The 18,278-nt window shown below is 50.6% G+C and overlaps 1 protein-coding gene across 4 annotated transcripts; it reads left to right on the plus strand.

Moving 5' to 3' along the window:
• Window positions 1–218: 218 nt before the first annotated feature.
• Window positions 219–16,623, plus strand: LDLRAD1 (low density lipoprotein receptor class A domain containing 1). Of its 4 annotated transcripts, none has more exons than XM_043461242.1 (7): window positions 219–437; window positions 932–986; window positions 3,692–3,820; window positions 5,922–6,059; window positions 8,147–8,275; window positions 9,696–9,883; window positions 16,592–16,623. In XM_043461242.1, the coding sequence occupies exons 1-6, from the start codon at window positions 417–419 to the stop codon at window positions 9,842–9,844; spliced, it is 621 nt and encodes a 206-aa protein (XP_043317177.1). In that variant the 5' UTR covers window positions 219–416; the 3' UTR covers window positions 9,845–9,883; window positions 16,592–16,623. The 4 variants fall into 4 exon arrangements, with proteins under 4 accessions (XP_043317177.1, XP_043317179.1, XP_043317176.1 ...); XM_043461244.1 differs by having other exon boundaries at window positions 9,763–9,883; XM_043461241.1 differs by lacking the exon at window positions 16,592–16,623 and having other exon boundaries at window positions 9,696–11,078.
• Window positions 16,624–18,278: the final 1,655 nt, after the last annotated feature.

An 18,278-nucleotide genomic window follows, 5' to 3' on the forward strand; every position in this document is an offset into this window, starting at 1 on the left:
TCTGCCTGGATTTCATGCAGCTGGGGGAGACCTGAGATCCTCCATCTCATCATTGATGTGGAGAAAAATCACACACTGAAAAATTTCTGGGTTCAACTTCCCTCTCAACCCCACACCATGTGATTCAAGGGCAGTTCCTCGCTCTCTGAACCGCAGGCTCTTCTGTAACATAGAGAATTCTGGCGTTGGAGCATGGCTGTCAGCCTGCAGAGTGGGAAGAGGCCAGGCCAGAGCAGGGCCCTCCTGCCCTTTCCTCTTCTTGGGAGGCAGCCTGGGAGGAGCTGCCCACAGGGAGGGTGCGGCCAGGAGAGGCCTCCTGTCATCCCTCCTCCTGGCTGCCCCTGGTGACAGGCCAGGAACCTGCCGAGTTTTCTGCACTGCCTAGGGCCCGGAGACTGGAGCTAGTAGCCAGAGACATGAACAAGATCTTGCCCCAGGTAAGAGCTGCCCTGAGATGGCTCCTGACCTGGGGTGGGAGTGCAAATCCCGGGCTAAGGGTGGGCAGTAAAGAGGGGAGACATTGAGGTGACTCGGGTCCCCTGCCACCCCGGAGGCCCTCTACCAGGTTGTAGGGAGACACAACAGGTGAACCAGGTACATGGTTCAGGTGGTGGGAGCTGGGAGGGGCCAGGAGGCCAGGGGATGGAACGATCGACATTAAGGGGGTCACCTGTGGGAGCTTCTCCAAGGGGGTACCCCCTGAGCTGGTTTGAAGGGTGAATGTTTGCCAAATGGGCAGCGGAGGAAAAGGCTTTCCAGGCAAGGGCATAGTACAGGCAAAGGTGTGGGAACGTGAAAGAGACAGGAGTGTGGGGCATCCAAGTGGAGGGACAGGGTTTCTCCCCAAGGCTCTTGGTGACGCTTCTGAAAAGCTTTTCAGTCTAGACCTCCCCTCACCTCAGCCCACCCCACATTCTGTTCTCTTGGGCAGGGGGATGCCAATAGCAATGCTGCTGCTGGAAGCAAAGCCCTCCCTGGAGGGGAAGGTAAAGGCTGGGGGGCCTGGGGCCAGCCCCTCCCCTACATGGGACCCCCTTGATGCTGGGCTGTTGCTATGGAGACACAAAAGCAGCTCCCTAAGGCTCCCTCCGTCTCTCAGACCTCTGCCCCGTTGTTGATGTCATCCATTCCCAGGGTCCTGGCCATCCATACTGATGGCCATTTGCTAAATGCATAAGCACATGTGAGCATGAACTGTGTGCTGCCCACCTCACAGACACACAGTGCCCCTCAAAACCCATAGAGGAAAGAGCTGTAGAGTCCAGACCCTGACTCAAAGGGTGGCCCAGGTGGGTCTCTTTACCTCCGAGGGATAAGGTGGGAGGGAGCTCACGTTTACTGAGTACCTGCTCTCGGCTGCTGGCTCACCAAGTGACCAGGACAGTGTGCTTTACTTCTGTGGAATAAAGAAGAAAAGAACACTTTTATTGAGCACCTGCTATGTGTCCAATCTTGACTCTCATTTGACCACTGAGGGGACAGACCCAGAGAGGTAGATAACTACTAATAACTATCAAGGATCAAGGCCCTATTGTGTGCCCAGCACCATGGGGCCTCTTCTACACCCAATGGTCAGCTCTGAGGGGGTCTCCTGTTGGGTGAAATAGCAGACGAGGTAGCTGAGGTGACTTGAGGTCGGGTGGTTCAGCCAAGCTGGGATCCCGCACGGATGGGGGGCGTGAGGCAGGGTTCAAGTTCGAATTAGGGTCCCTCGGCTTGCAGAGCCCCAGAATCTTTTTGCTCCACACTGGCGCTCATTTATTTCAAGCCTGCTTCTTGAAGGGCCTGGTGTGGAAAAATGGCCTCCTTTTCCCATCTGTCCCCAGGGGGATCAGCACTTAAGGGCTTTCAGGCTTTGAAGTGCAACCTTCACCTGGCCGTGGACCCCGAGATGCTCCTGTGACCCCTCCTGCCCAGCCTGTGCTGCGCAAATATTTGAGAAGCAGCTGCTTGGCCGACCGACCAGGATTCTTCTCCTTCTCTTGCCAGCCTTCTCGCTGTCTCCCTGGTTACCCGAGTTTACAAGGGAGGCACCAACCAAGGCTGCAGGGAATGTGAGCTTCAGATTTATGCTGCATCTCCGTCTATGTCTCCCTTCCCAAGCTACACCCACTAAGAGTTCAGCCACACTTGCTGTCCCCCACATGCCATCAGGACCTCTACCCTCCTGCACCCTCTACCTGGACTGCCTTCTCCTTGCACCTTCCCCTCACCCACCCATGGAAATGCCATCCTCCTTTACGCACCCAGGACACCTCCTTCACCACACTGGTCACCTGGCTGTGTGAGCTGCTGGGGTACAGCTACAGGTCTGACTGATGGACCAGCACAGAGCAGGCTGCTCTGAAAATGTCAGTGGACCTGACATTTTGGAAGTGACCTGAACTGACCTGAACTGGGTTCTTCCCTGGACCTCTAGGTCAGAACATTCACAAAGCACCTATTGTGTGCCTGCTGCTGGGCTGACCTCTGGAGACACACGCTCCTGCTCCTTTCCTCAGATAATAGTCCCCAGGGGACAGAGGAGTGCTCACGCTCTCCTTTTAACATGTCCAGACCTTGTCTTCTAAGTGAACTACAAGCTTTTGGAGGGCAAGGATCAGAGCTATGATTGCTTTTACGTCCTCTACAGAGCAGGGTGTTAGTCACTCAGTCATGTTCAACCCTTTGCATCCCCATGGACTATAGCCTGCCAGGATCCTCCAGGCAGGAATACTGGAGTGGGTTGCCATTTCCTTCTCCAGGGGACCTTCCTGACCCAGGGATTGAACCTGGGTCTCCCATGTTGCAGGCAGATTCTTTACCATCTGAATCACCAGGGAACTTAGTAGGTCCCCAATACTATTCTCTTTCATTATTTCACAAGCCAGAAAAATTCAGAAGCAAAGTCAGTTAAAGGCATCACTGTCGTTTCCAGATTGGCACATAGTAGATGCTTAATAAAGACAAATAGTAGCTAGAACCTTTATAGCACTTACTATGTACCAAGCCCTGTTCTGATCCAGTACCTAGCTTAATCCTCTCAACAACTCTAATTTAGGCATTAGAGCCCCATTTCCCACATGAGGAAAACAGGCACAGAGAAGTAAAATGGCTTTTCAGTGTGGCCCAGCTGAAAAGTGGTGGAGCTGGGATTCCAACCAGCATCCTGGCAGGTTCCAGAATGAATAATCAGTTGACATCGTGGAAAGAGCACCAATTTTGGCAGCAGATAGATGTGGACTGACTTAACAGCTCCACACAAGGGGGCCTGGACTTTTCCTTCCCTGAGCTTCGGTTTCCTCATCTGTAAAATAAAGGTAGTCTTGAATAATGAAAATAATGGCTATGAAGGGCCTGCTTTGGTTTCTGCCCTGTGGCAGGAACTCAGTAAGCAGGTGTACATGTCTCCTTCCCTATCTCCTGAGGAGACAGACTCATGGAAGGACACGAGGGTTAGGGGGTGGAGCAGAGACCGAGGACCCTCATCCCGACTGCCACTCACCTGGATGTAGGCCAGGGCCAGGCGTTTGGTGGGGTGAGTCCACAGACAGAGCCGAGAGCATCTCAGTGGGCTTGGGAGCACCCTCCTCCAGGGAAGCCTGTCCTACCCCAGCACCCCAGAGAGGAGGGATCACTTGTAGGGTTCAGGGTGGGGGATCCCTGGGCCCCGGCACTGGCTGCTCCATCACTGGTTTCCCACCCCACACAGCGGACTGCAGCCCTTGCTGCTACTCACGCCGAGGGGTCTGCCTCTCAGCCTTCCTGATGCTCCTGCTGACAACTCTTGCAGCTCTGATCGCCCTGGTCGCCATCCTTGGACCCCCATCTCGCACGCCAGGTCAGGGTGGGCAAGAGAGAGTGGGTCAGACTTGTTGGGAGGGAAGAGGGAGCACAGAGTGATGGGGGAAACTGATCCTGCCTGGCTTCTCCACAAAGTGACTTTTGAACAGTTCCTTAGGGCGCATGTACAGATACACACTGACCCTGACATGCGCACATCTCTGAGCTTCCATCTGCACATCTGTATCCTGAGCTATTGAAGTGGACCCAGCTATGATGCCACCTCCTCCAGGAAGCCTTCCCTGCCTGCCTTGTTTAGGAGCCTTGTTTCAGCTCCCATTACTCTCACACTTCTTCTCCCCCAGGCCCGATCACCCAGAGTGGTGTTGTCCTTCTGTGTGTCTGTCTCCACCACAGAGGACAGGGACCTGTCCAGTGCAGCCCTGAGGCCAGGCAGGCTTCAGCAGTGAGCACCAACACCAAACGTGACCTCATAGAGCTAACAGTTTGCAGTGACACGGAGGTTAATGAATAACCACTTTAAGGCAGGCTTAGAGGGAGCTCTGAGAGTCTGGAGCAACGCTCTGGCCAGTCCAGGGGTCAGGATGGGCACCTTGAGAAGTTAAAGGCACTGAAGCGTGAAGGGAAAGCAGGACTGGTTGGTGGAGGGGGTGGCGGGAAAAGCATCCAGGCACAGGGAACAGCATGTGTGGAGCCCTTGGGGTGGGAGGAAATATGAGGAGAAGGTCAGTGGACTCGATGGACAGGGCAGCGGGTAGGGCCAGAGGCCCAGGGCCCAGTGCCTCGAAGGCTGCACTGGGGAAGGAGGTCACCATCTAGAGAGCCATGGAAAGGAATTAAGCCGGGGGTGGAATGTCACCAGACCTACCTTTTTGAGAGATGCCTGTTGCCTAGCAGGAGGTGCTAAGGGGACACAGTGAGAGTAGGGGTAGAATCCACGGCACCCTCGTGCCTGTGCATGGACACTGCGGGTAGATGTGAACACATGCAGAGTTGTGTGTTCACAACTCCATGCATGCACCTGTGTGTCTGTGTGTACATGTGTGCAAGCATCTGTGTGTATGCATATGCTTGTATGTGCAGGAACATATCTGTGTGTGTGTTTGCCCTTGTGTGTGCATGTCTGTGTTTGCGCAAGTGTGTCCAAGTGTGTATGTCTATAAGCAGTTGTGTGTGTGTTACAATGTGTCTCTGAGAGCCAGCCCCCTCACACTAGCTGAGGCTGTTCCAGGAGATGAGCTGCGACCCACATAAACTCGCCCCCACCTCCAACCTGCACACATGTGTGTCTGCGTGCACAACCCGCAAAGTTGGACCTCCCAGCTCCTCTGACAGTTTCTCTCCCCTAATTCTTTGGAGCAGCCCCAGGGCTGGGTGCTCCACGCAGTGAGACAGAGCGAAGACTCTCCAAGGGACAGACACTCAGATGGTCCCCACCACTCCTGGGCACTGCAGAGGCAGCCCGACCTCAGGAAGGAGAGAGGCAGCAGCCTGGTTATTAGCTGTGTGGCCAGGCCTCTTGAACCTCACCGAGTCTTACTTTTCTTATCTATAAAATGAGGCTAATGATGACACATTGCGCGAGGATTCAGGGAAACAGTAGAATAAAAATGTGAAGGTGTTTGCAGCCTGTCAAGCTGTCCCAGACATAAGGACTGTGGCATAACGGTCGCTAGCTGGCCCCAGGATGTTGCCTCTGACACCCTCACCTGCACCAGGAACCCTGCCGTGAAAACCGCGTCACTGACCCTAGGCCTGTCCTGGGGAGCTTCCCGTGAGGTGGTTGTTCAATAGACATGGGAACCATGATTTTCTCTGCACTCTCTCTAGGGTTACTGACACAAAGGCTTTTATGTCATCTCCCCAGCAGCCCCACGGGGTGTGTGCTATGCTCCCCACTTTGCAGACAAGGAACCTGAGGCACAGAGAGGTCAGGTCACCTGCCCATAGTCACACAGCCAGCGCAGTCACACAGTGGTTGAACTGGGGCGTGCATACAATCTTCAATGCCGAGTTCAGTGTCCTCCCCGTGGCCCCAGCCCCTCACTCCAGCTCAGGTGGGGCTCAGAGGGGAGAACTTGGTGATGCCCTTGTGAACACCACCCTTGACCCTTCCGGGGCTCGCCCTGCCCACCCAGGGGCCCAGGCCTGCGTGACGCAGATGAACAGGACGGGCTTCCTGTGCAACGACCGGAGCAGCTGCATCCCGGCCAGCAGGGTCTGTGACGGCGTCCGCACCTGTGCCCACGGCGAGGACGAGGAGGAGGCCTTGTGCCGTGAGTACCTACGCCAGGGCCCCTCGGGAATTGCCCCCAACTCCAGCTCTCCCTGCAGCCAGACTGAAGCTCGACCACCCTGAACGTACCAGGCACCCTTGCGTGCTTCTATGCCTTTGCTTCTCCCTCTCTGTCCCTGTCACACGCACACACATATGCCCACACTAGGGAATGCCTCCATTCTGGGCCTGGAGAAACTTTATGTAACCCTCACGGCAGAGTTCAAGCATTACCTCCTCTAAGAAGCCTTCTCTGACTCCCAAACTAGATGACGTTCCCTTTACTGGGTTCTCATAGCCCCTGTGCTAACCTGTGTCCCAGCCCCAGTCACCTTGATTGTCAATCTCATTTGGCATGTTTGCCACCCCCATCAGACTGTGAACTCCTCTGAGGCAAACCTAGTCTGCTTGATCTTGGGGCCCAGGGCCTGGCACCGGGCTCTGCACAGAGAAATATCTGGAATGATGTGTTGAATAAATGATGAAATTAGTGAATCAACCAAGGAATGAATGAGAAGGTCTAATCCCAGAATTTAGACCTGACAGTTCTCAAGAGAGAGGAGCATGGCAGTTGCCACAGAGGAGGAAAAGAGATTGGTGAGTTAGAGTGGGTGGGGTGGGGTAGCTTATGAGGGGAGGGTCATTGCATCATGAGCTCTCAAGACCAGAAGAGATCTTAAATTCATCTAGCCCATTTTCCATCTCATGCCCCAATCCCCTCTGCCATCCATCCTCTGCTTGCACACTCCCAGGATAGAAGCTCACTACAACTTGAGGCAGCTGCTCCTATCACTCTGGTTTTCCCATGGGGACGTCTCCCTTGTACAGAGTTTAGGGCCCCCTCCCAATAGCACCCTTGACTGGTTCTAACTCTAACCTCCCATCAACCCCTACCCTCCAAAAACCACATGTCAATCTGTTTCCCGTGATGGTGGCACTGCATGGATTGGAGATTGCTTTGTTGTCCTACATGAGTCTCCTCTTCCCTGAACTACCCTTTGAACTCCCAGTCACCCCGTTGTGATTGGTCTTTCCCACTCCACCAGCATCCACAGAACACAAACCAACTGCCGTGTCGCTCTCCCTGGACTAGCCTCAGAGGTATCCGTGACACTTCCGGCTGGCTCTGGCCAGTCCAGGGAACAAAGACTTTTCCCCTCCTAAGTCTGGGTTATATCTCTAGTGATGTGGCCCGAGTTAGTGTTAATTTTGGTAGCGCTGTCACACTGCTGTCTAACACAAAACCCACCTTCAAGAAGGGTTCTCTGATTCCCTCTCACAAAACATGTGAACCCGCATCCCCTGAATTCTGGGACCCAAGTGCAAGACTTCACATTTATTCTTTTTTAAAATTATTTATTTTATTTCTTTATGGCTGTGTTGGGTCTTCACTGCTGGTATGGCTTTCCTCTAGTTGCAAAGAGCAGAAGCTACTCTCTAGTTGCAGTGCTCGGACTTTTCATTGCAGTGGTTTCTCTTGTTGTGGAGTACGGATTCTAAGTGCAGGGGCTTCAGTAGTTGCATCACATGGGCTCAGTAGCTGTGGCTCTCGGACTCTAGAGCACCGGCTCAATAGTTGTGGCTCACAGGCATAGTTGCTCCATGGGATGTAAAATCTTCCCAGATCAGGGATTGGATCCGTGTCTCCTGCATTGGCAGGTGATTTCTTTACTGGTTAGCCACCAGGAAAACCCCACATTTATTTTTGTTGTGTTCCAGTTGGAGGAAGCTTGCAGGTGGGATGGTTTTGGACAGGTGTTGAGAAGGACATTTCTGGAGGGAGGAGCAGAGTAAGACATGGTGTGGATGGGAAGGAGCAAGAGCTGAGTAGGAGTGAGGAAGGGAGAAGCAGCTCTAGGCATCCTGTTGGATAAACAGGGCAAGAACCCTCATCTCCCCTTGACTGACCTCCTCCCCAGGAAACCTTCTCCTTGTGCCCTTCCTGGATGCTCAGTGACCCCGGGTTTATCAGTTGCCAGGGTGGTCAGGACAATCCACCTCCATTTAGCCATAAGACACCTGCAGCCTGAATGTACCTGAATTGCAGCCAAATGTGGGCTTGCTCCTGCCTCACCTCTCCCTCTGCAGGAGCTGTGCCCCAGAGCCTCCCTGGCTTTCTCGTGGCTCACTGTGGAGACCCTGCTTCCTGGATCTACTCAGACCAAATGTGTGACGGGATCAACAACTGTGGGGACTGCTCAGATGAACTGAGCCCAGGTGGGGGTCTGGGCACAGGCTGGGCTGGGCAACTGGCCAGGTAGCGGCCGGAGGGCAGAAGTTAGCCAGAGAATCTCTGAGGTTCCCCCTGCGCCCCCTATTTGCATTCTAGGAAGAAGTTTTCCACTTCTGCCTAAATGCCTCAAGTGGCAGAGTGTTCATTACCACTACAAGTGTTTCCTTCCGGAGGGTTATTCTTCTGTGGTGGGAAACTTAGTTTCAAGGTCTCAAATGAGGAAGCCAGGGAGCCCAGAGAGCAGTCACAAGAAGAGTACATAAATGGCCCAACTGGGGTTTGAACCTGGGCTTCCCTCATCTCTGCACCACCCAACAATCCTGTGAGGAAAAACAGGGCAGGAATCACTGGCCCCAATTTATATGTAGGTAAACTGAGGCCAGAGGGGAGAAGCAACTTAGTAAAGTGAGGGATAAAGAGGGAGCTTGGGTATAAACCCAGGTCTCCCAACTCTAAGATTTGAGTTCTTTCACTGCCCCAGAGTCTGCTTCCAATCTCTTCCCTGGCATTCAACCCACAAATATGTTCTAAGCACTGTTGGGGGGGCTGGCCTGGCGCCAGGTTCTGCTGGGAGACAGCCAGGGGTCAAACATATGTCCTATCCCCAGGACTTACATCATGCTAGTGACCAAAGGTAGTGCCAGGAGTCCTGGAGAGGTTTTTGTTGGGGGGAAGGGGAGAAGAAATCATCAAGGGAGATCTCTCAGAAGAGGCTGTAATCAAGCAGGCCTTAAAAAATGGACAGGGTTTCACCAGGCAGAGGCTGGGTGTGCAGCAGGGAATGCTGGAGACCCAGGGTCCAGGGTAAAGGAGGGAGGCCTGCGAGGTTCCCTCAGGGAGTCATAAGTGGGCTGGTGGGACCAAATTTAGGGTGAGAGAGGAGGATGGGAGATGACATGCACACAATAATATTTGAACACTGACCGTGAGCCTGGCACTTGGCCTATCTTTCTTAGTAACAACCTTGAGCAGATGAGGAAACTGAGGCTCAGACAGGGTGAGAGACTTGCTTGAGGTCACACATAAAGTCACACAGAAGTTTAGCCCTTCTGGATGGCACATATACGGTATATATGCCACTTCCTGCTGCTTTGGTACCTAAGGCAGATACTGCTAGGCTTGAATACAGCTTCATTGTTTTTCCCAGCTCAGTAATCCTAGTCGGGCCTACTGATGGATCACATGAGATGCACATGAGACAGGGTACCTGTCACCCTGCCACAAGGAAGCCACCCCAGGAGGCTCTGAGCTGAGCTGGGGAGTCTAGATCCTCTCTTCTGCAGGAAATAAGGAATACAGTCAACCTGTGTCAGACAGAGTGGGGCTGTGGGGGCTATGGCCAGTTGCAGGGCTAAGGAGTGCCCTGGTGCATGGGGCATTCCAGTTGTTCTTCTATCTTCCCAGTGACTACCTGCCCACCCTGCAGCCCTGGGTGGTGGCCCTGCCCCTCGACTGTCTTCAAATACTGTAGCTGTATCCCCAGGAGCCTCTGCCGGGATCATGTGCAGCATTGCTCCGACTGGTCCGATGAGTACTCCTGTCCTGGCCCTTGACTGAGTCACCCAGGCCAGAGTGGGATGCTGGCTGGAATGGTATTGATAACCCTTCACATGTGTTATGAATCCAAGAGCAGAAAGGAGTCTTTGAGATTACATAGAGGAATCTACACACCATTGTCTCTGAATAGGAATTGCCTCTCCTGCTTTCAAGTTTTTTAACCTCTGCTTGAATTCTTCCAGGGATGGGGGGCTCATTACCATGTTAGGCAACTCCTAACAAAGATGAGGGAAATCTGCTTCCATGATTTGAGGCCTGCCTCTGGCGACACACAGAGGAAATCTGCTCCTTTGCTCCAAGACAGGCTTGTGGATACTGACCTTGTCACTCCTTGGAGAAAAAATAAGTTTTGGGCTTGAACACCAAGCTGAGAAGTTTAGCCCTTCTTGCTGGCATATATATATAATATATATGCCACTTCCTGCTGCTTTGGTACCTAAGGCACATGTTGCTAGGTTTGGATATAGCCTCAGTGTTTTTCCCAGCTCAATACTCCTAGTGGGGCCCACTGATGGATCACATGAGATGTACATGAGACAGGGTACTTGTCACCCTACCACAAGGAAACCACCCCAGGAGGCTCTGAGCTGTAGGAAGAACAGCTTGAGGAGCCCCTCCTCAACCCTTTCCATCCCCTCTCCTCTGAACCAGTTCCACCCTCACCCAAGACCACCTGCCCAACCAAACAGCCCAGGTTCCTTCAGGTAGGGATTGTATTTCAGTCCCAAAGCCTGAGTGAACCTGCTGTTTCTTGGCATATATTCCAGTTTTACAACACCCAGGCAGGCATGGATGGATATATCCATTAAACAGATGAGGAAACTGTGGCCCCCAGGATCTTACAGCAAAGTCAGGCTCAGAAGTGGGACTCAAACACGGTCCATGGTGTCCCAACCCCAAAGTCGTTTTTGCTACCAATGTGACCCTATCTTGGCCGGGGTAAAGGCAGAGTCTCTGGGTTTAAAAATGTAGCTTGAGGGTCAGAAAGTGTCCCACACTTATTCTGAAACATGGACTTGGAATCTGGCTAATAAGAGGGTTCCTGTTGATGAAGACATACATATCCCTGTTAGAAATTAATATAATCAATTCTATGTATCAGTCTCAGAGAAGGCAATGGCAACCCATTCCAGTGTTCTTGCCTGGAAAATCCATTGGATGGAAGAGCCTGGTGGACTGTAGTCCATGGGGTTGCGATGAGTCGGGCACGACTGAGCGACTTCACTTTCACTTTTCACTTTCCTGCATTGGAGAAGGAAATGGCAACCCACTCCAGTGTTCTTGCCTGGAGAATCCCAGGAACAGGGGAGCCTGGTGGGCTGCCATGTATGGGGTCACAAAGAGTCAGACACGACTGAAGCGACTTAGCAGCAGCAGCAGCATGTATCAGTCTTCTGTGAGTTTTGAATTAAAAATGGGCATCTGAGAGACAGATGAGCTGCAGTTTCTTTATTGCCACCTGAGTCAATTCATTTGCTCACTGAACAGTCTCTGTGTGCTTGTTCTGTGCCAAGCCCAGTGCCAGGCACCCAGAGGTGAACAGACCTGGACCCCAGCACCCGAGGAGAAGAAGGTGTCACGGAGGAGGCATCTCACACTGGAAGGATGGGTGGGACAGCAGGAAGTGCTGAGCTGAGGGCACCAAGGACGGGACTTGGAGAGCCAGGATGTAACCATGTTTCTGACTCAGATGACCTGAGGGCCAGCTCATGGAACAGGATGCCTCAGAGATCCCGTCCGAGCGAGGCCCAGCCCTGGATTCTGGCACCTTTGGCTGAGTTTCTCTCCGAGGGCAGCACAAATGGGGCATAGCCAGCATGCTTGGGGCATCCTCAGTTCCGAAGACTGATCCAGAGGAACTGACTGACCCCTGAGGAGGAAAAAATGAAAAATTACTTGGACAGAGTGCCAGGCGGGCTATAAACCATGGGGTAACAAAGAGTCAGACACAACTGAGCGACTAAGAATAACATGGGGAACAAGAAAAGGTCCAGCAGTTCATTCCCAGCATTCACAGGCCAACATGTTCCTGACACCCGGAGCACTAGAGTTGAAAACAAGGTCACTGGGGAGAGGCCATGGGAACAGGAGCCTATGCTAGCTCCCGCTGAAACCACACAACTTAGATTAGGCTCATACTCAGCCAAAACCCAGGTTGGGACTTGAACCCACTGTCTTTTAATTGAGGTCACATGCCTGGTCTCAGGACTTAATGAAGCTCAGGTTCTTTAGATCTCTTCGCAGAAAGAATTCAGGGATAGGTAAGAAGTGGACTTATTTAGAGAGATACATATTCTACAGACAGAATGCGGTCCATCTCAAAAGGTGAGAGTGGCCCTGGGAGAAACACACTCCACACACAGAGCATGGGCCATCTCAGAAGGTGAAGGACCTGAAACACTGGGTGGTTAGTTTTTATGGGATGGGTAATTTCACAGGCTAATGAATGGGAGGATTATTCCAACTATTTTGGGAAAGGGGAGCTTTCCAGGAATTGGCCCACCATCCACCTTTTGACCCTTTATGGTTAACCTTGGAACTGCCATGGCGCCTGTGGGTATGTCATTCAGCACATGCTAATGTGAGTGTACAGTGAGATCCACCGGAAGTCAAATCTTCTGCCAAATTGGACTTAACAGTTCTAATCAGTGTATGTTGTATCCTCAAGGGCTTTGCCATTCTTTTAAAGGTTGTGCGCTGACTCCTTCCCTCCTGTTTCAATACCAGTCAGCCTCGGTGTTTCAGTTGCCAGAGAGGCCCCGTTCCCGCCAGGGGCTGGTGGTGCAAAGGTTGGTCCCTGTGGGAGAGAAGACGGGAGACCTCAGTGCTCATTCAGTCTTGAGCTTCTTCAGCGGGCTGCAGTTTCTCAGAAAAATGTTCAGATGCACTCAGTTGCACATAATTTTACCCTCTGCTCCCAATGAAGCCCATCCATGGGCCTTTACAGGAAGGGGGGCCCCTTCCCAGGGCCTGAAAGTGGGCCTCTGCCTACCACTCAGAAATGAGTTGTCCGAAAAGACACACAAACTGACATAGCAAAAAACTGTATTGTGAAGGGGCCCCAGGATGGAGAGCAATAGGGAACCCAGGAGAACTGCTCTGCCACGTGGCTCCAGCTGTATTGTGGTAATCGGGTTAATTTAGGGGTTGTGTTTGGCCCATATTTGGTCTGACTCAGGGTCCTTACTGATGAGACCTCCTGTTGTGAGACAACACATGAGCAAGTTATCATTCTGTCTGGCCAAGGTGGATGGTTTCAGTCAACCGTTCCCTAACTGGCCCGTGGGGTTAAGATGTTTCAGTTTATAGGATGAAGAAACCAAAGCTGACACCAACTTGCCTGAGTCCATTCAGCATGTCAGTACCCGGGGGAGACCAAAAGCCAGCTTTCTAGGTGCACACGGTTGACACTTGCTGAGTGCTCACTACTAATCAGGCACCATGCTAAGAAGAACTTCACCTCTCATCCTCCAACAAGCATCCGAGGGTGGTACAGTGTTTATGCGAGGTTTAGAGAGGCCAGGCAGCTTGTTGAAGGCGCATGACTGGTGAGCGCAGAGGCAGGGAAACTGAGAATCCTGCGGCGTCTCCCAGAACAAAAGCCTTTCTGTGCCTCACCCCCTCATTTCTCACTTGGTCTCCTAGGTCCTTCCTGAGTTACAAAGAGCAGACTCAAGCAGTTACTATTAATAACTAGGGATGGGAAGAATATAGAAACAAAGGAACAGCAGTTAAACAAGAAAAATAACGAGAAAACAAGAAAAGTTAAGAAAGAAAAGTAATAATAGTTCAGGGATAAAACAGAGTCTTACTTCCTCCTCAAGGATTAAACATAACAATCTGATGCCTATCTTCGAGTTGTTCTGTAGCAACTAAGACCCCCAAAGTCAGATGGAGGCTGGTGACCACAGGCTGAGCACAAGCACTAGACCCCCAGACTGTTCGGAACCAGAGAGTGGATGGTTAAGATTCCTGAAACACCACACTGTTACTTCTCAACCAACCAATGAAAAGAAAATCAGGAATCCTGGAACCTGCATCCCCAAATGTCGCCTTTAAAAATGCTCCCCTGTAAAAACAAAATGCTCCCCTGAAAGCCATTGGGGAGTTCGGGTCTTTTGAGCCTGAGCTGCCTGCCTATTCTTGCTTGGCCATGCAATAAACCTTTCTTTGCTCTAAATTCTGATACTTCCATTCATCTGGCCTTCCTGTGCCTTGAGCACATGGGCTTGGGTTTGACAGCACCAGGAGTCTGGACACTTAGCTATGGCAGTTGGCTGTTTCATGCTAAGTTTCAGGAGGTCTGGGAAGCTTCCAGTGGCAGAGACTCCTGAGCAGGGCCAGGGAGGAGCCAGAGACAGGGCAGACCAGGCTGAAGAGCTGCAGGTTGCCAGTGCAAGGAGGGAGCCTATGGGCATGAGAAGCAGTCCCTCATGGCTGGAGTATTAAGAAGAGTCTTGGTTTCTGAGCAGGAGAGGTGAACTTGACCCTGAACATGCAGGGTGCTGGCAGAGGTTTTCAGCAGACAAAAAACACATTTGCTTCCTTTTTCTGGAAGAGAGGCTCTCCTCAGAAGGCTTTCCTTTGTACATGGATGTCATGACCAGACTACTTTGCAGGCAGGAAGGGGAGAGGGAAAGCCAAAAGGTGAATTCCCCTGGGAAACAGTAAAGCTTCCAGCAGAAGAAAGGGCAGGGCCTTTAATGAGTATGTCGACAGAAGGAAAATAAACAACTAAAAGTTGCAAGTTAAGTTTTACTCAGGGACCTTACTGAAAACTGTAGTCCAGGAGACAGCCCTCAGACAGGTCTGAGGAACCACTCTGAAGAGACAAGGGAGGAGCCAGGATATACAGGTTTGTTTTTCTTTCTTGCTGGGAAGACAAACACACACAGGTAGTTGAACATCAAAAGATTACCGCTAATCACAAAGAACAGACATCTCAAATGAATGATTTTGGCACTTTTCTATTCATGGGAAGATACAAGACTCTGGGTCCACTGAAATCATTCTTTACATATGCATTGTAACTATCTCGGACCAGTATCCAAAGCACAGAGTATTTCCTGGTTTTCTCCATTCTGGATTCCCCTCATGGTGCACCATTGGTGGGAGGCTGCAAGGGCTAATGGCTTGATCTTTACAAAAGTGGTATGTATAGTGGGCACCATTCTTTGTTTACTGGAATGGCAGGCAACAGTCCCTGTCTACAAATATTAGCAATATTTGGTGAGCATTTAGTACATGCCAAGCACTATTGCAAACTTCTATGTGTTAGCTCTTGTACCTCATTTTATTTTATCCTTGTAAAGGAACCTGGCTTGGTATTCGTACTCCACGGAGGCTAAGACAGATGAAGTTGCTGGGCTAAGACCACACAGTTTTTAAAAGATGGTGCCAGGATCAAACCTTGATGGGCCCAAGCCCAGAGCCTACTACCCCCACTCCTTGATGGCTCACTCTTTCTTAGCCAGGACTCCCTAGAAGAGAAAGCTGGAGCCTACGCCGGGGGAGGCAGCCTGTCAACAGGAGGTGGCTGGTGCTGGCAGAAGAATGGTGTTTGTTCTTTTCTGGTTTATTGGTTCTTCCTTTCAGAAAGAAGCAGGTGCTGTAGCAACCTCCCAAACAGCATTCCATAAGCTAGTCCAGGAAGACGCAGAGCCCAGGGTGATCAGCCAGGCCCCTCCCTTGGTTCACATCAGCATAGCAGGGGATTTAATGCCACAGCCTGCAGAGAGAACTCAGGCAGCCAGCGTCAATATTTGCCATGTCCCAGCCTCCCTGGCCCCAGCTCCAAGATCAGTACGTTAAGTACAACAGGTTCTTCTCTGTGCAAATACGCAGGGATAGATGAATGGAATTTAAAATGGCTCAGGCTTCGCCACAGGGTCTGGACTGGAAATCTGACCTGGTTTAACCTTCTGCCATCACTGTTTGCCTGGGGCTCTCCATTCATCCTAAAATTCACCGGACCACATACATCAGAGGTGGTAAGGAGCTTGGAGTCCAGCCAGATTTCTGGTAGGAAGACACTGCTTCCTGGAGAAGTAGAGAGGGAGGGGACCAGCCCAAACTGACACAGCCTGGTAGCCGTCTCTGGGATTCTGAGGGCCACCCAGCAACTCCAGGCCAGGCAGAAGCGATTTCTCTTCTAAAAAGAGCGATTTCTCTTCCCAAAAAAGTGATTTCTCTTTTTTAAAAAAGTTATTAAAAAAACAAAACATACATTTATAGTTATATTTACATTTAGTGAAATACACAGATCTTAAGTGTATAGTTCAGTGAGTTTTTTTATTTTCTTTGGCTTCGTTGGGTCAGCTGTGGCATGGAGGATTTTTCACTGTGGCTCATGGACTCTCTGCTTGTGGCACAAGTCTCAGCAGTTGAGGCATACAGGCTTAGTTGCTTCATGGCTTGTGGGAACTTAGTTCCCTGATCAGGGAACAAACCTGTGTCCGCTGAATTGCAAGGTGGATTCTTAACAACCGGACCATCAGGGGGAGTCCCTCAGAGAGTTCTTTTTTTTAAAAAAAAACACACAGGTTTATTGAAGTATGATTGACAAACAGTAAGCTATACATATTTAAAATGTACACTTTCATAAGTTTTGGCACACATATATACCCATGAAACTATCACATAATTTCATGTCCATCGTGAACATGTCCATCATCCTCAAGAGTCCTAGTGCCCCTTGGTAATCCTTCACTCTCACCCCCCCTGATCCTCACTTCCATATTTAGACAACCACTGCGGAGTACATCATGAGAAACCCTGGGCTGGAAGAAGCACAAGCTGCAATCAAGATTGCCGGGAGAAATATCAATAACCTCAGATATGTAGATGACACCACCTTATGGCAGAAAGTGAAGAAGAACTAAAGAGCCTCTTGATGAAAGTGAAAGAGGAGAGTGAAAACGTTGGCTTAAAGCTCAACATTCAGAAAACTAAGATCATGGCATCTGGTCCCATCACTTCATGGCAAATAGATGGGGAAACAGTGGCTGACTTTATTTTTCTGGGCTCTAAAATCACTGTGGATGGTGACTGCAGCCATGAAATTAAAAGATGCTTACTCATTAGAAGGAAAGTTATGACCAACCTAGACAGCATATTAAAAAGCAGAGACATTACTTCGTGAACAAAGGTCTGTCTAATCAAAGCTATGGTTTTTCCAGTGGTCATGTATGGGTGTGAGAGTTGGACTATAAAGAAAGCTGAGCACCGAAGAATTGATGCTTTTGAACTGTGGTGTTGGAGAAGACTCTTGAGAGTCCCTTGGACTGCAAGGAGATCCAACCAGTCCATCCTAAGGGAGATCAGTCCTGGGTGTTCATTGGAAGTGTCACGCGAGTGTATGTTCCTCGGTTCTTTGTCTCGTCACAACAAAAATTTGGAGTGACGGACATTAAAGCCCCCTGGCGGGTCACAGCTCTCGGAGGACAGACCGTGTTATAGCTCTCAGGTCTCGAATGGACCGTGTTATAGCTCTTAAATAAATCAGTGTTACAGCTCAGTGTTACAGCTCTATTTATTTAGATAATAGCAGGAAAATCCATCTTTGAGGCGTGAGGGCACGTCGATCCAGAGACGCGAAGAGGAGATCGCCCCATCACTCGGGAGAGAGAGGGAGCAAAAAGGGGAGAAGAGGGCTTTGGCTCCTCTTTTTATATGTTTCTCTGTCCCTGGGCCTGCCTTATGTAAATTGGGCTTAGGCAGGAGCGTTTTTTGTTTTACCTGAGGTTCTCACTCCGGTCCTCGGACCTTCCTTTGTTCTATTTTCGCGGGCTTTCCCTTCCAGGTCTTTTAGCCACCACCATTTTGGACTCTTTTTCCCTATTCTAACTACCTAACAGAAGGACTGCTGTTGAAGCTGAAACTCCAATACTTGGCCACCTGATGCGAACAGCTGATTCATTTGAAAAGACCCTGATGCTGGGAAAGATTGAGGGCAGGAGGAGAAGGGGACGACAGAGGATGAGATGGTTGGATGGCATCACCAACTCAATGGACATGAGTTTGGGTAAACTCTGGCAGTTGGTGATGGACAGGGAGGCCTGGTGTGCTGCGGTTCATGGGGTCACAAAGAGTTGGACACAACTGAGCGACTGAATTGAGCTGAACTGATTTTCCATCAGTATAGGTTAGTTTGCACTTTTCTAGAATGTTATGTAAGGGAAATCATACTGCATATAATTTTTTTTTTTTTTGGTCTCTCTGGCTTTTTTCACTCAGAATAGTTCTTATGAGATTCATCCACGTTGTAGCCCATAGTCACTGCATTTTATTGCTGAGTGGTATTCCATTGTATGGATATACATACCATCATTTGTGAATTCCAGGCTTAAGAGATGCACTCTCCATTTATCCATTCATTTGCTAATAGGTTTTAGGCTATTCTCAGTTTGGGCTATTACAAATGAAGCTGCT

This window comes from Cervus canadensis, chromosome 2 (genome assembly GCF_019320065.1).
Source record: "Cervus canadensis isolate Bull #8, Minnesota chromosome 2, ASM1932006v1, whole genome shotgun sequence".
Taxonomy (NCBI): Eukaryota; Metazoa; Chordata; class Mammalia; order Artiodactyla; family Cervidae; genus Cervus; species Cervus canadensis.

Bases quoted from the DNA above. Each gene is read 5' to 3' on its own strand.
- LDLRAD1 (XM_043461242.1), top strand. From the start codon at position 417: ATGAACAAGATCTTGCCCCAG. The intron at 438-931 runs GTAAGAGCTGCC...TCTCTTGGGCAG, and splicing joins TGAACAAGATCTTGCCCCAG to GGGGATGCCAATAGCAATGC. The intron at 6,060-8,146 runs GTGAGTACCTAC...CTCCCTCTGCAG, and splicing joins CGAGGAGGAGGCCTTGTGCC to GAGCTGTGCCCCAGAGCCTC.